This window comes from Microcaecilia unicolor, chromosome 7 (genome assembly GCF_901765095.1).
Source record: "Microcaecilia unicolor chromosome 7, aMicUni1.1, whole genome shotgun sequence".
Lineage (NCBI taxonomy): Eukaryota > Metazoa > Chordata > Amphibia > Gymnophiona > Siphonopidae > Microcaecilia > Microcaecilia unicolor.
In genome coordinates, this window is record NC_044037.1 from 87385497 (window position 1) to 87402489 (window position 16993).

Consider the following 16993-nt stretch of genomic DNA (forward strand, 5'->3'; position numbering starts at 1 on the left):
ATCCACTACACAGATTACATGAACTAACTAAAACTCAGGTGGTGAGACTGTTACTTTTATCACAAATATTGTTAATGTTGGTTTCAGATACTGCACATGTTAAGCAACTCTCCAGCCTTGAACACAAGGTAGTTTGAGATATGTGTTACTTAAGGGATACGTGGGAAGCAGAAAAGCGGTTCCTTCCTCACATTTAAACACTTACTGGTATATACAGGGGTGTTCTGTAAGAAATTGGGGTTGATGTGGGAGGGGGGAGGGTTATATATGTGGGAGAAGGGGATGGGAGGGAATGGAATTGGTATGAAGCAGAGGGATGATGACCAGTGTGTAAGCAGGGGATTAAAATGGCACCTAAAACATTAAGTACTAATGGGAGACATTAAGTGTATGCTACTCAATGTACGAGGGCTAAATGTGCCTAGGAAACGGCAATTGCTGTTTCGAGAGATGCAGAGGCTCAAAATAGATATAGGTTTGGTACAGGAGACTCACCTTAAAGCCCGATATGAATATCTGTGCAAACACAAGCAATATCCCTCTATATACTTTGCATCCAGTATTGACAACACGAAAAGTAAAGGAGTGCTGATAGCATTCCACGGGTCTAAACCCTGGGAGGTCAAGAAGGTGGTTAAAGATAAGGGGGGGAGGTATTTGTTAATTGTTTTTGCACTGGCTGGCAGGGTATATACTTTGATAAATGTATATGGTCCCAACACAAACCAAGGAGATTTCTTTGCAGAGCTAGATAAGGTACTCACGAGAAATATCGAAGGGTCCCTACTGATAGGAGGGGATTTTAATCTTACCCTTAATCCAACACTAGACAATACTTCTACTGACACAAACTATGCCAGACAGGATAGGCGGAAATTCCATGACTTTGTAACACGCTGGCAATTAATAGACTACTGGAGACGCGAGAACCCTACACAGCGTGCTTATACTCACTTTTCTGCAGTACACCACTCCTCCTCCAGAATTGATATGTGGTTAGGTGATACCTCAATGTTGAGTATAGTGGGGGACCATCTTATCAATCCATGCACTTGGTCGGATCATTCCACAGTGCTTTTACAGCTTAAGGGACAGGGACATGTCAGACGGCAACATAATTGGCGCTTAGATGACGCCTTGCTGACTGACCCCAATATTGTTAACCAATTGGAGCAACACATTAAAGATTATATTTTTTTTAACGACAACGGGGAGGTCTCCCCTACTACGGTTTGGGAGGGTTTTAAAGCAGTTGTGCGAGGTCACCTGATAGCTTTGCGGTCTCAGGCGTGGAAGATACGCTGTGCCAAGGAGACTGAGCTACGCCAGCAGTTAGCACAGACGGAGGCGCTTATGCAACAGGAGACTGATCAGAACCCCTCGAATATTAGGCTGCGGGCGACTGACCTCCGCAACCAATTGCATGAATTAGAATTAGCAGATGTGGCAGAAAAACTACTAAGAGCGCGCCAATCGCACTTCGAATTTGGCAATAAACCTAGCAGGCTCTTGGCCCACAAACTAAAACAGCAGGTTAGCAGGAATATGATAGGGGGTATACGAGACGCAGGGGGAACTGTGCATTCTGACCCTGAATTTCTTGAATCGGCGTTCAGGGAATACTACACGGAGCTATATAGATCAGAATCTGAAGGTGGGATGGAGGAGGTTACAAATTTTCTGGCAGGCATTGAACTACCTAAGCTCCCCGAGGTCCTAGCCAACACCCTAGGGGCCCCTATTCTGTTAGAAGAGGTGGAGCAGATGATTAAAGGTTTATCCCCTAATAAGGCCCCGGGACCTGACGGATATACGAATAAATTCTATAAAACGTTTGGGAAATTAATAGCCCCCCTTATAATCAAGGTCTTCAATTCGATAGATGAGACTACGGGTCTGCCACCGACATGGAACTTGGCGACGATCACGGTCCTGCCTAAACCGGGCAAGGATCCTCAACTATGCAGTTCGTACAGGCCTATTTCACTATTAGGAGTAGACTATAAGATATTTTCAAAAATTATGGCCACTAGACTGCAGAAATATCTCCCACTGCTCATACATGAAGATCAGGCAGGGTTTGTGCAAAATCGCCAGACCTTTGATAATATACGGCGCACTTTGCAAGTGATACAAGGGGCACAAATAACCAAAACTCCTTTATGTATATTATCCCTAGACGCAGAAAAAGCTTTCGATCGGGTCAGTTGGCCATTTCTTTTTGCGATTCTGGAGAAGGCTGGTATAGGAGGGCGATTTGCAGAGTGGCTGCAAATAATATATAAGACCCCAACAGCAGCGGTACGGATAAACGGGACTTTAACTCGCCCCTTTTCCCTTTATAGAGGTACTAGACAAGGATGTGCGCTATCCCCCTTGTTGTTTGCTCTGGTGATGGAGCCGCTGGCAGCCAAGATTAGAGCAAACTTGAATATCCAGGGCCTAAAGGGAGGGGGGATTGAAACCAAAATCCTCCTGTTTGCAGACGACATCCTGTTGATCCTCAAGGACCCCCTGACAGCCTTTCCAATTATTGGGGAAGAAATTTTAGCTTATGGGGCAGTCTCTGGATTTAAAATTAACTTCAATAAATCAGAGGCACTTGATATAAATTTACCCAGTGCTCAGTTAGAGTTGCTGAAGGAACAGTTCCCATATAAATGGGCTCGTAAATACATTCAATACCTAGGGGTTAATATACCTCGTCAATTAGAAGATATTTTTGACACCAATTTTCCTCATAAAGTGCGAGAGATCTTTCAGGAACTGGAGAGGTGGGAGGGCTTGACCCTATCATGGGTGGGTAGGATTAATGCTATTAAGATGATAGTTCTCCCAAAGCTGTTATACTTGTTTATGGCCCTGCCTATAGCCATACCAGATACCTTTTTCAGGGGCTTACAGGGTAGAGTGTTCTCGTTTATCTGGAGGAGGAGGCCACCACGGGTTAGACGAGAGGTGATGTACCAATTTAGAGACAGAGGAGGGATGGGGGTTCCTTCCTTCTATACATACTATATAGCTGCACACCTGCGAATTTTGGCTATCTGGCTGAAGGACGCAGGGAAAATCTGGACATGTATAGAACAGAGCTGGCTAGAGCCTTATCCACTCAGAGCAGTACCATGGTTGCCAAAGCACACACTCAGAGAGCTCACCAAAAGGAGTCCCCCGATTCTCCAGTGGCCATTACATACTTGGTGTAAGACACGGGAGCAGTTCTTCCCAGAGCAGAAATACTTTAAACACTCATTTCTTAGATTTGCCCCCCAGTTTGGACCAGGTGTAGTGGACTTGGCATATAGAGACTGGGAGGACATGGGTCTTTGTGAATTGGGGCAGATGTGTGAGGAAGGTCAGGTCCCTTCCTTCCAAGACCTATGTCAGGAGCATGAGCTTTCCCCTCTGCAAGCATTTCAGTATTACCAGGCACGAGATTTTATCCGTCGCAGAGCTATGGAGGAGCTTAATCTAACAGAAACACAACTGGAGAAGGGATTGATGGGTGGTGGAGGAAGGGGGGGTATTTCTAGAATATACAAAGCGTTGTTGGCCCGCACCCACCCGGTAGAATTCTACACACGAAGATGGGAACGAGCAATGGAGAACACATACGAGCCATTACAATGGGTTAGAGCGTTTAGGTCCCTGCTTAGAGTGTCGATATCCAGTGCAATGGTAGAAAATGGGCACAAGATATTATATAGTTGGTATTATACGCCCAGCCGCTTGTTCAAGATATACCACTCGGGATCAGCTCTATGTTGGCGGGACTGTGGTGAGGTAGGGGATATGCAGCACATATGGTGGTCTTGTGTACATGCCCGCCGATACTGGGAAAAAATTGTGGACTTTGTGCATTCGGTAACTGCTACAAAATACCAGCTGAAAATAGACTATTGTCTCCTACATTTTCGCCCGCCAGAGGCCAAAAAACACATTCACCAATTTGCTACGCAGGTATTTGTCACTGGCAAGCTGGTGTTGGCGGCATCATGGAAGCGACCTCGGCTACCAGAATTATCGGCCGTGTTGGAAAAACTGAAACACATCCAACTGATGTCGAAGCTCACTGCACTACGCAATGGACACATCAGAGAATATGGGACTTGTATAATACTTGGTCATCTGTTAACGCAAGCCAATAAAGACACATAGTACTTAGCTCAAGAGGGGAAGGGGGAGGGGAGGGTGGGAGAGTTGGGGGATCTGGGACATGGTTAATACTTACTGTTAATAATTATAGCAGTTAAGCTTTCAGAAGAGTTACTCAGTTACATGTACCTGTTGATGACATTTGTTTGATGGTATTGACTCTGTATGGCAATGAAAAATGACTAAATAAAAACAAAGCTGAAAAAAAAAAGATATTATGTGCAAGGGAAAGAAAGTTAATCAGTGCTGCTTCTTATGAAAGTTTGCAGCCTTCTAAGTAAAGATATAGTATGCTTCTTTCACATGTCATTATACCATTGGTAACTGAGATGTGAAATAGTTCTTGGAATCTAAAGGATCCGAAGCAGTCTGGCTAGTACTGTTGCCCTGCCTTTTTCTGCAGATGACTATAGTGAATGACTGGGACTCAGGGCAGAAACTAAGGGATTGGCTTGATCAGTGCCCAGCGCCCTTAAGCTCTACCTTGGTTTCATCATTGAGCTTTGCCAAAAGGGTTCTTTGTAATATTAGAGCCCTGGAATAGCCCTAATGGTTAGCACAATGGACTGAGAATCGGGGGAAATTAGTTTGATTCCCACTGCAGCTCCTAGTGACCCTGGGCAAGTTACTTAACCCTCCATTGCCCTAGGTACAAAAACCTAGATTGTGAGTGCAATAGGGTTGGAGAAAGTATTTGTATGTATATAGTACATAAACTGCTTTGGTTACATCACAGAAAGGTGGTATATCAAGAATCCAAGAATGGAAAATTACCCTGTTTTCTACCTCTCCTTTCAAAACATGTCCTGGTCAGATGCTGATAGGCATGTACAGTTTGGAGCTAAATATCATATTTAAAAGGTTTTCTTTGTAATTTTTCAAAATGTAATGCTTATGTTATCTGTACTTTAGAATTTTTATTGCAAAGACACATGCTAAACAAAAATTGTTGATGTGGGCTGAGTGAATACAATACTCTATTTCTTCAGTGGTGGTGTGGTCAGTCTCTGTGATGAACAACAGTGAAACCTCTGTGACAGTGTTCCAAGGCTGAGTATTCAATCTACCTTTATGCTGGTTCAATAATTCTCTTGACCACCAAGTGTTTGCATCGGAACATGACCTATCATGAGTATGGCTGCCAGTTTCCTCTTTGACTAGTGTTCAGTAATAGCTACCAAGGTATGCTCATGAAAGAGTGCTGACAGTTCTCATCACAGACACTGATGGTTTCTTGTTAGTAGTAACTGAAGAACATAGAGATGCACTGGGTAAATATTAAGATCTATATCATTATTGGGTTGAACCACTTCAGCTTTTACTTTTAACCAGGTTTTACTTGGATGAATAGATTCCCCTTGCCATGTAACATGCAAAAATCAAATGCATAGATCTAAATAAAATGTATAAACCTGTTTCTTAGCACTTGTAAGCATGTTAACTCTCATTGAAGAAGTAATGCTGTATTAGCTGACAGCAGTGACTCCTACATTAGTGAAGGCTCGTGGGCACTCCTGAAATCCCTGCTTTGCAGTGCCTGCAGAAAGTAGATACCGTGATCATTGTGAGCTTGGGGGTAGGGTTACAAGCAGAAGACTTTGGAAAGGTCATATACCAGCTGCAGGATAAGTTTTCCTCCTAGTGCAGAAATCGGTTTAACAGACTTGTTTTTCATTCCTCTCCAGAGCGTTGTAAAACTGATGAGAGGATTGCTGCAGTGTATGATCAGACAGGTAAGATACTGAGGGAGAAGGAGGAGCGCTTATTCCCTTCCTCTGTAAGTACTATAAGCTGTTGATACCATACAAAACCACACCTTGTTAGTGAAACACTGATGTTCAGGATTTTAGTAGGGAAGACCTACATGAAAAACTCGTTAAACAGTGGAATATTGAGTTGTGGCCCAAACCATGTTTAAATTTCTGATGAAATGAATATGGCCATGACAGGGTGTTTTATCAGAAATTAGGAAACATTAGGCCCTCAGAAAGAAAATGAAGGCAATTTAAATGTAACAATATCCATAACGACCAATATTTTTAAATAACTTTATGAAAAATACAAAATGCCATAGTTAAACAAGCATAACAGTATACATATGAAGAAAAGAACCCCAACCAAGCCCACTAAACTCCTCCAGAACTCCAACCCCCCCCCCCCCCCCCAACAGCTAAGGCCCAAACTCCTGTGAGAGGAGATTAATATAAAAATAGTAGTTTGTAGAACCTCGATTTCCCCCTAAAAGCTCCATGCTTTGAATATATTCTGGATCCTATAAGGGGCCCAACACCCGAGACAAGCCCCAATGATTATAAGAATCCCAAGTTTTGTGAAAGGAAAGCATCTGACCATGCTGTATAGCAGTAAGTTTAGTCATCTGGTAAATATAATCTAGTTTTTGAAGTACCTTGTCCATCAAGGGTGAAATTGGCTGTTTATAATGACCAATATTTTGACCCATATACACTCAGCCTCCATGAAGGCAGCGTTTTGAGGTGCATTTTTTTCAACTAGACACATCTATTGCAGTCATCCAATCTGTCCGTCTTTCTGTCTTTCCATATGGATCTGTCAGGCATACTTGTGTACAGATGGAGGGATATATGAACAAATGTCATAAATGCAGGTTGGGGAAGCGGTTATGTGGCTGCCAGGAGCAGGACCAATATTCACCAAGGGGACCCAGGTCATTCTTCTCCTGGCATCCCACTTGCCTTTCCTTCCATCAGCTGGTGGAGATTTCTAAGACTGCAGCAATGGCTCTGTCAGGTCCAGTAGGTCAGGCTAGGCTCAGTTTGTTACATGGAGACCTGCAGAGATACCTCAGAGTGAGACTTAGCATGTTTCGCTCAGTTGGAGATTCTCAAGAGATGGAGGGCTCGTCTTTCATGCTTCACCAGTTGTGTACCGTTCCTGATCATTGCCTCCTAATGTCTATCTCTATCTTTTTGTCTCTTTTCCTCCATCTGTGTGTGTGTTTTTTTTGTATTCCTCTGGAGGGGACAGTGTCATATAAATTCCTTCTGAAAAGTTGGGAGCTGCTTAGCTACCTGGGCAGACTCCATTGAAAACTCTCCTTGTGTTGCCTCTATTCTGTCTGTATCAGCATTGTGCTTCCAAGAAGGCACTGTGGTGATCTGCACAAATTGGCAGTTCCAATTTTGAACTGCAGTGGTATTATTGATTTAGATCTCCAAGAAAGCTGAGAGATGAGTAAACTCAAAACTTCAGTGAGTAAGAGGTTTCTGATTTTTTTTTATATGATGTTATATAATGAAACATAAACAATTATAAAACATTATGTTGTATATTTTCAACACCCTGTCCCTACTTCCTTCAACAAGGGAATCTAAATTTAAACATGGAAGCAGGCCTAGGTGTTGCCTTAAGTGTTGATCTTGTAATAAGCAGAATAGAAGATGGCAAGTTCTGTGGTGGCCTGCCATTAGTACTGGTGGAATTCATTATAGAGGCAGATTTTGGGAATGCTGTGAAGATACCGAGTTATTGGTAAAGGACTGAAGTGTTGAGTAAAGGTGTGGGGAGAAGTTTGTTTTGGTTGTTTTTAGGCTGTGTTCGGGAACTCATGGATATCTACATACGTGCATGAGTCTGAACTGAGCAGACCAGATGGGCTATTTTGGTTTTTATGTGCCGTTGTTCATTATGTTACTATATTCTTTCAGAGGCCCCCCCAAAAATTTGCTAGACCAGTGTAGATGAGTGGGTTATGCTCCTCAACCAGGAGATGGAGGCAGAGAAACACTGAGTTTTCAGGGATGTCATGACTCTCAAGGGTGCAGCCCTGTGGTTGAGTTCCATAGCCAGTGTTGGCTGTTAAAGACCCTTTTCTGGTGGAGCCTGAAGGGTCTTAGGCCTTCTGGCGCCTTAGCCTATGGGCTTCGGTGTGGCTGACTGGCAGGGGTGCCATGAGGCCTGTCTAGCAGGGCTGGGTACTGTTTGCTCCACTCACCCAATTGGGGAATACAGTCCTTGAGGAATGGCAGGTGCTTGTCAGGTGGCCAGGGGCCTCAAGGCAGCTGTGCCAACAGGGCTGGTAAGTGTTCAAACTTTGGGGACCCCCTTCCCCCCTTTCCTTCTTCCTCTATCTGTCTGCTGCCTAAGACAAAACTATTATGGTTGAATCAAACAAATGTCCATTCTTTCAAAACTATTGTTAGCAAATGGACTGATTCTTGAGGTGGAAAAGGTTTCAAAAGTTTTGCGAGTTTATTTGACACTTTATTATCTTTGGTTTCTCAGATTAATTCTGTGGTGAAGTTGTTTAAAAATTTTTTCAGATCATATTTATTAAGTGCAAAACAGGTAAACCACAACAAACAAGCCAAACAATACAAATGACTGCAGACAAAACCATACATTTCCATTGAAACATTTTACAGAACCCCCCCCCCCCCCCCCCAAGCCTCCCCTGTGCTGCGTAGAATGGAAGAGAAAAGGGCTTACGGGTTGCTGGCTGCAAAGTGGCCCAGAAGTGCTCCCACCTCCATTGAAAGCGCACACTGCACACTGATGAAATGTTCTCAATATTCAGATGCTCCATAGAAAGCAAGGTAATCATATGGGATCTCCACATCGTCATTGTAGGGGCCAGTGGTTCACACCAAAATAATAGGATAACTTTCTTGGCCATCAACATCAGTCGAACCAGAAAGTCGTGCAATCTTGGAGGAGTTTGCTTAGACAGCTTGTAGACATCGAAAAGTTAGTGGGGATCCAGGGAGAAGGTGCGTGCACGCAATGTGGAGGACATATGCATTAAGTGGGTATCTGAGGACAGGTTCAAAACACGTGGCCAAGGGTAGCCAGTCTATGATGGCATTTAGAACAAGCTGTGGAGTTGGCTATTGTTGCCCAATGGACTCAAGGAGGCAAAACGTACAACTGTAGAACAAATTTCTATTGTAATTCCCAAATCAGTGCATTGCTCAATTGTCTGCGGACCCCATGGAGACAGTCTTGGACTTGACTCGCTGTGATAGTCACCGCCAAATCCACCGCCCAAGCCTGAGCCATATGCACATAGTCCAGATCTTCGGTGGAGTATTGCAAGTATTTATGGTGATAAGCCGGGTTCTTGAAGCCTGGATTGGCCGCTGTCAGAGACAGGATGCTGTGCTTGATGGACCCTTGGTCTTTTCCCATTATTTTGGTGCTTATGTACTTATGTAAACCTTGTTCTAGGAGCTCAATGTGAGTGCCTTGTTTAGAGTCTCCTGTACATCTTCACAGAGATGCTCCCATGGTATCTCACAAACATAATGTTGCAATTGACAGTAAGCAAAGTGATCCATAGCAGGAATCTGGAAGCTAAGCTGTAGGTTGGAGAATGGTTGCAATTTACCATCCTTCGTAAGGAGTAGTAATTTTAAAAAAAAGTTTCATCAGTTGAAATTTACTGTTGAAAAACATTTTGTTCTGGTTCAGTCATTGATTCTGCCTTATCTAGACTATTTCAATAGCTTATATTATTTTTCGTCTGCTACTTTACTTTCCAGACTACAGGTCTTACAAAACACTGCAGCTAAATTGTTTTTTTAGCAAAAGAGGTTTGATCACACAACCCCATCTCTCATTAGCTTGCATTGGCTCCCTATAACTGTCTGGATATCTTTTAAGTTGGAGTGCTGGATTTATAAAATATTTGAAGGTTCTTGTCCAGAATACTTAGTAAAGTTGTTTGCTTTCCCATCATCACTTTTTTTCTTCTAGGTCAGGAAACGCCCGGTTTCTTTATTTTCCATCATTACTGGGTGTGATATTTTAAAAAATCTCTAAATTATCCTTTCCTTATCAGGCACTAAAGTTGTAACCCTTAGAACATTGCTCACATATTTGTCTTTTTGGAAGAGTTTGAAGACTTATTTATTTCAAAAACTTACTGTTAGTTTTATTTTATTGTTTTTAATACTTGCAAGCCACTTTGAACCACTATGTCAGGAGTTGGTGGCCTATAAGAACCGTGTTATATCATAACATAACAGTGATATTTATATACTTCTATAATGATAGAGTTCTATGCAGTTTACCTGATAAGAGAACAGGGCAACCTCCTTGGAATTACAGAAGTAAAATTAAATAATAATCAACAATCTCTTAATTATTTAACCAGTAACAAATTTCTGAAAAAGGTAGGTTTTTAGATTCCCCCTAAATAGAGAATAGGTATCAAATTGAGTAAAACATGTTGAAAATTCTTGCCAAAACTTAGGGGCCTAATATGCTAATAACATTTCATGAATTTTCAATCTCTTACAACCTTTGACAGAATGGAAATGGAAAAGAGAATTATTAATAGTTCTCCTATTTCTGGACAGAGATGTAAACTGAAAATTATCCATTATATATTCAGGAATACCTCCATCTAAAATTTTAAATAAAAAACAAGCAAACTTAAATAAAGCCCTGGCCTCTATAGGAAGCCCATGCAGTTTTACAAAATAGCCTGAGATCTTATCTGATTTTCTCATTGAGAAAATCAGACGAACCACAGTGTTCTGTATTGTCTGAAGTCTTTTTAACTTGTTTCGGACTACCCAAGAATATGAGATTATAATAGTACAACTTTGATAATATCAGTGACTGGACCAGAAGTCTAAATTAATCTAATTAAAAAAAACACGTTACACGTTTCAATTTTCTAAGCAAGAAAAATGAGCTTTTAATTAGAGTGTTGATATGTGAATCTAGAAAAAGAATATGGTCAATATAAACCCCTAGAATCTTAATTACAGAAGAAAGAGTATATTTTATTTGTTTAACAAAATATTGCTAGGTGGTCATAGCCCTCCTCTCAGATGTTTCCTGATACATCTGATTGCTGGAGAGGGGATCTCCTTAAGTGGCTTCTAGTCTCCAAGACGCCAGGGCCAAGGGTTTTATATTTTCTGAGGAGGAAGGGGAAGGGATTTTATATACTGCCTTTCTCTGGTTACAGTCAAAAGCAGTTTATATATTATAATACAGGTACTTTTTCTGTCCCTAGTGGGCTCACAGTCTAAGTTTTAAGGTGACGGGTCACTTAGGGGTGGTGTTCTTATTGTGAAAGCCACACAGAAGGAAGCACAGTATTTAGAGGCCTCTATGGTAGATTTTCAGTCTCCGTGGCTCCATGTCTCAAGTCCTCCCTTATTGGTCCAGTATATCTGGTTGGGCCATGCAACCTTCCTGCAGGTAGTAGTCTGTGGAGGAGAAAGGCTGTGAGCACCTCCACATAGGACTCTTGAGCTCTGGAACAGATAAATGGCTGGTGAGTTGGGCATGATGGAGATAAGTTTATGTTTAAACAATTTTATTGACAAAATCAATGAAACACTTAACAAGGTATCATGTGTTTTTGTTATACGAAAAAGGAAAACTCCCCACCTGAAACATTCCAATCCTTCCCTCTCCCCCACTCCCCTTTACCCCACTCAATCCAAGATGGCTCAGAAAGCCTATACTCTTATGACCCTTGAAGCTCAAAACAAGGAAACAATTCCAAACCCCCCCCCCCCAACTGAACACCCCCCCCTTTTGCCCTTTAATCCTACTCAATACCATAGACATGGTATAGTTCATAAAAAACATATCAAGTGTTATAAGGTATTAATGATCAAACCACGACCTTTTTGATGCAGAGAATGAAGGTATGGCTCCCACATCTGGAGGAATCACTTCCATCTCTTGAAGAATCCTTTAGCACCTCTGGCCTCCCAGGTCACCAATAGGTGTAGTTGGTTCATCCAGTTCCAAAAATTTGAAGGCTTAGCAGATAGCCAATATTGTAATACACATTTACGTGCTACTAAGCTCATCTTTCAAGTGTACAGCATTGCGTACGTCTAGTAGCGCTTTAGAAATGATAAGAAGTAGTAGTAGTAGTATCTTGCATAGAAGCATAGTTTTGCCCTTAGACCTACCACCAAAAGCTCCTTTTTAAAAAATCTAATAAGAACTGTTCTACAGTGCCCCCACCCCTTCCCCCCATCAGTGTGTTCATATATCTTCTAATCGCTCCCCAAAAACCCTGTATGATGGAGATAAGTTTATAGTTTACTTAAAATTTGTTATACGCTCCTACTGACTTGCAGAACTGGACGGTGTACAAACTAAGAGGAAAAAAATGGAAAAGAACTACAGTTTTAAACATGCATACAAGACAGTTATTCAACCAGAGAAGGAAAGAAGGCAAATTTGCAAAGGAGTTGCACTGCCAGGAAAAGAGATGCCTATTCAAACAGAGTTATAGGTGCGCTTGAATAGCCAGGTTTTAATGGCAATTTTAAATACTTTAAAAGAAGAAATACTATTGAAAACTTATTTTGAGGAAATTCTTTTATTGCCAAAAGAAGCTTTTCCACGTACAGCTTAAGCATATTACATATCTAATAAATCTAAGACATTCTCTTTCTGAGAAGCTCTGAGAAAAGAGGATATTTCTGTGGGTAAGTGACATTATTTTATTCTGTGCTTGGTAACTTAAAGATTGGGTTTAAAAGAGGAATTGTATTAAAAAAGGCCTCCCACCATGTCACTCATGACTAGTGTACAAAGACTCTGAGGGGCGGGTGGTATTGATTCATCTTAGCCTCCATGGCCAGCATTTTTATCTCTGTGCGGTGTATGGCCCAAACACCTATACTCCTCATTTTTTTCAATCCTTAACATCACTGGGGCTCCAATATTCTGATGCCCCCTGGGTGTGGGCAGGGGACTTTAATCAAGTATTGGACCCGAACCTAGACAAATAATCACTTCAGGCCTGTTCGGTAATGGGAATGGCAGGGGCTTACCCTTATTATATATGACACTAGATCTTGTGGATCCCTGGCACATTCTGCACCCCACCACCACAGATTATACCCATCAGTGTAAGGCTCACCAATCCTGGTCTCGTATAGATTATATTCTTTTATCTTAGGTTTGGTTTTTTAGAGTACGTTGTGCCAACATAGGGCCCCTGGAGATATCAGATCACACCCTAATTTGGCTAGACCTAGAATATGAACACCAAGGGGGACCACGTCATTCTTGTTGCGTCCCTTCTTATTTATTCCAAGATGAAGCTTTCTCAGCTTATTTTAGAGAGTGCTGGGAATTTTATGAAGACACTAATGCCGAATCTTGTGATTTCCCCAATACTCTTCTGGGAAACCTCTAAAGCGGTCTTAAGGGGCGGAATGATAGCCTACATGAGTGCCAGGGCCAAGCGCCTTTCTGCGGGTATTGTTCACCTTGAGCGGGCCTATCGTTTGGCTAAAAAAAACCTTTTTATCCAATTCTTTGCAGAATAATCGGGATACCATGTCATCTGCTGGCAGCGTTAAACTCATTTATTCATGATCAAATTAAAAAGCGTCTTTTTGCACGGCGTTTATACTTTCATCGCTTTGGCAACAAGGTGGGGAAGCTTCTGGCACATGTTGCTTGTATGCGGTCCCAGCGCCAGTTTATTTCTGCGATTGAAACGCTGAGCAGAGCTCGTGTTCATCGGTCAGAGGACATAGCTCAGCCATTTCATGCATATTTCTCCAATATGTACTCCATGGAAAGTAGAGAGCATGGTCCATCAGTTCAGGATTACTTGGATGACACGGGCCTACCTCGCTTAGCACAGGCCATCCAGAACCAATTATCTGTGCTAATACAGGCCCAAGAAATTCAAAGGGTTATTAGGTCACTTCCATTGGGCTCCGCCCCTGGCCCGGACGGCTTTGTCAATTAATACTATATTATCACCTCAAATCTGTGGCCCCCTCATATCCTATTATGAATCGGTAGTTCAACGGGGGTTCTTCTCTCCACATGAAAATGAGGCCCTAATCACTCTCATTCCCAAACCGGGTAAACTACGAGACCGCCTGGAATCCTATAGGCCAATCTCACTATTAAATGTGGATCTTAAAATACTGGAACATGTGCTCGCTGATTGCCTGGCCCCCCACATTCCCACACTGGTGGGCGACCACCAGGTGGGTTTTGGTCGGCATCGTCACTGTACTTCACATGTGCGCAAGGTTCTCCTCTCCATTGCCTACAGCTAGTCCACCAAGATGCAATTGCTTTTAGCTAGCTTAGATGCGGAAAAAGCGTTTGATAAGGTGCGCTGGGATTAACTGTTCCAGGTCTTAACTTATGAAGGTTTTGGGGGCTGGTTCCTTCGGGCGATTGAAACCTTATGTCAGGGGACTGACTGCACATCTTTTAGTTAATGAGACCAAGTCCCCCACTCTAGAAGTCCAGGTGGGCATGAGACAGGGCTGCCCCCTCTTGTCACTGCTATTCTTACTATATCTGGAACCTTTATTGAGAACAATTATTGCAGATCCTGATATCTCTACCGCCCATTCAGTGAAGGTCTTGGTCTTTGCGGACGACCTGTTCCTGACTCTTACCCAGCCACAAAAGGCCTTAGCTCATCTACTATCGGTCATCGATGAGTTTGGGTTTTTTTCTGGATTTTCTTTGAATTTACAGAAGTCTGTGGCCTTGCCAATTCAACCTGAAATAAGAGACCTGGTAGGGCTCCTTTCCCCTACATTGGGCTCAAAACTCAGTAACCTATTTGGGTGTCCACATCCCTTCTGACTTAGCCCTTCTTTATTCTGCAAATATGGAACCCCTAAAATCCTGAGTAGCTGAGACATTACAGGGTTGGCAGGCCTTACCTATATCTCTCTTGGGTCAGGTAGTTATTTATAACATGATTCTCTTCCCCAAGTGGATATATTGTTTTCAAATTCTGCCCCCTATTTTTTTTTTTACAATATAGGGGTGCGAGATGGCTGTGCAGAAGGTTAAACATTTTCCTATGGCAAGGGAAGTGAGCCTGAATGAATTTTTTGAGGGCACTGCTCCCCCGGAATAAAGGAGGCTTGGGTCTTTTAGATCAATGGCTCTTTTCTGTAGCGAGCTGCATGTGCCACCTCTCAAACTGGTTTCTCTCCACTCAATTTTTCTTATGCACCAGTACAGAGATTCACCTATTAGGGCCTCTACATTTTTCCTATTGGCTTCAGGCTCCTGTGGGCAAGGCACAACCTTTGGGGTCGGTCTCTTATATTTTTCAGCCTTTGCGTCAAGCATGGTGCTGGCTTTGCAAATTCTTTTCCCTAAATAGTGAGGTTTCTCTTTTACTCCTATAAGGGGTAACTCCATATTTCCTATGGGTAGCTCCTCACCCACATTTCCTATGGGTAGTTCCTCCCCCACCTTTCAGCGCTGGGCCTCCCAGGGGATCCATTACCTATACCATGTCTTATCAGAGCGGGGGACAATAAAAACCTTTACGGCTCTTTGTGAAGAGTTTAAATTGGAACAACAGGATGTGTTTGCATATTTACAATTAAGTCACTATGTTCGGTCGTTACCAATGGCCTCCTTGACTCTAGAGACTTGGGAATGCTTTAACACAATACTTGGATTTATTTATTTATATCATTTATACCCCACAATTTCCCACCGCTGGCAGGCTCAATGTGGCTTACAACATTTAGTTAACAAACAGGAAAGTACAATAAATTGAAAGTGGTACGGGTGGCGGGAAGGTACAGGGTTAAGAGAAAGTAGTTAAGTCCATAAGATCTTTATATGAGTTGGAAGCCCAGCTGCTCATTCATTGAATTTCTTCATGCACATCTAAGGGACTGTATTTAAACAATATGACTACTCACTTGTGACTCAACAATGGAACTTGGGGCTGGGTCTCAAACCTGAACAAGTGCGCACCTGCATGTTGACAATTTATCACCTGACAGAGAATGCCTGCTGGTGGGAACTACAATTAAAATTTATATTTTGTTTACATGTATCTCCACATAAAGCCTTTCGTGCCACATTATGTGATAACTAGCATAAAAGGCCCGTTTCGGTAGGCAATGAAACGGGCGCTAGCAAGGTAATCCCCCCCCCCCCCGCAGCATCCTTCCTGTCTCCCCTGCCCCCCCCCCCTGCAGCCACCCATCTGGTCTCAGGACCCCCTCCCCACCAACCCTCCTCTGCCCCTGCAGCCACGCATGTGCAGCGGCCCTCCTCTCTCCCTTGCTCCCCCTGCAGCCACCCATGTTCAGCGACTCTCCTCTCCCCCTGCCCCCCCTGCAATTACCCATGTCCAGCGACCCTCTTTCCCCCCCCTGTAGCCACCCATGTCTAGCGACCCACCTCTCTCCCCTGCCCCCCCTGCAGCCACCCATGTCCAGTGACCCTTCTCTCCCCTTGCCCCCCCTGCAGCGTCCCTTCTGTCTCCCCTGCCCTCCCCTGCAGCCACCCATCTGGTCTCAGGACCCCCTACCCACCTTCCTCTTCCCTGCCCCCCCCCCGCAGCCATCCATGTCCAGCGACCCTCCTCTCCCCCTGCAGCCACCCATGTCCAGTGACCCTCCCCTCCCCCTGCCCCCCTCCAGCCACCCATGTCTAGCGACCCTCCCCTTCCCCCTCGGCGCATCACCCAAACCCCCCCCCCCCCCCCCCCCCAGCGCATCACCCAAGCCCCAACCCCCCCTTGGGCACACCAACCCCCTCGCCACCCGCAGCCGCCAATACTAATGCTGTCCGGCCGCTACTGCGTCTCCTGTTGAGCAGCAGCGGCCGGTACAAAAAGAAAAAAGCCAAAAAAAGATTTTAAACCTGAAACACGGCTCCGTAGACAGCCATCTGGCATTGGCTGTCATCTCTGCAGCCGCTCCTCCTCTCCCCTCTGACATCGCTGCGCTCCTCCAGGGTCTTCCTGCAGGGGCTCCGCGTGTTTCCCTACTCCTCCCCTTGCCTTGGAATCAGCTGTCAGTGACATCACTGACGTCAGTGCATTCTAAACTGCCTAGCAGACCACCTCCGAGGG

At 43.6% G+C, this 16993-nt stretch overlaps 1 protein-coding gene across 1 annotated transcript in view; it reads left to right on the forward strand.

Annotated features, from left to right (window-relative positions):
• PHKA1 (phosphorylase kinase regulatory subunit alpha 1) overlaps window positions 1–16993 on the forward strand; it is a 434625-nt gene that overhangs the window by 30066 nt on the left and 387566 nt on the right. Inside the window, 1 exon segment of the mRNA XM_030210224.1 lies at window positions 5841–5888. Coding sequence (XP_030066084.1) covers window positions 5841–5888 — 48 coding nt within the window.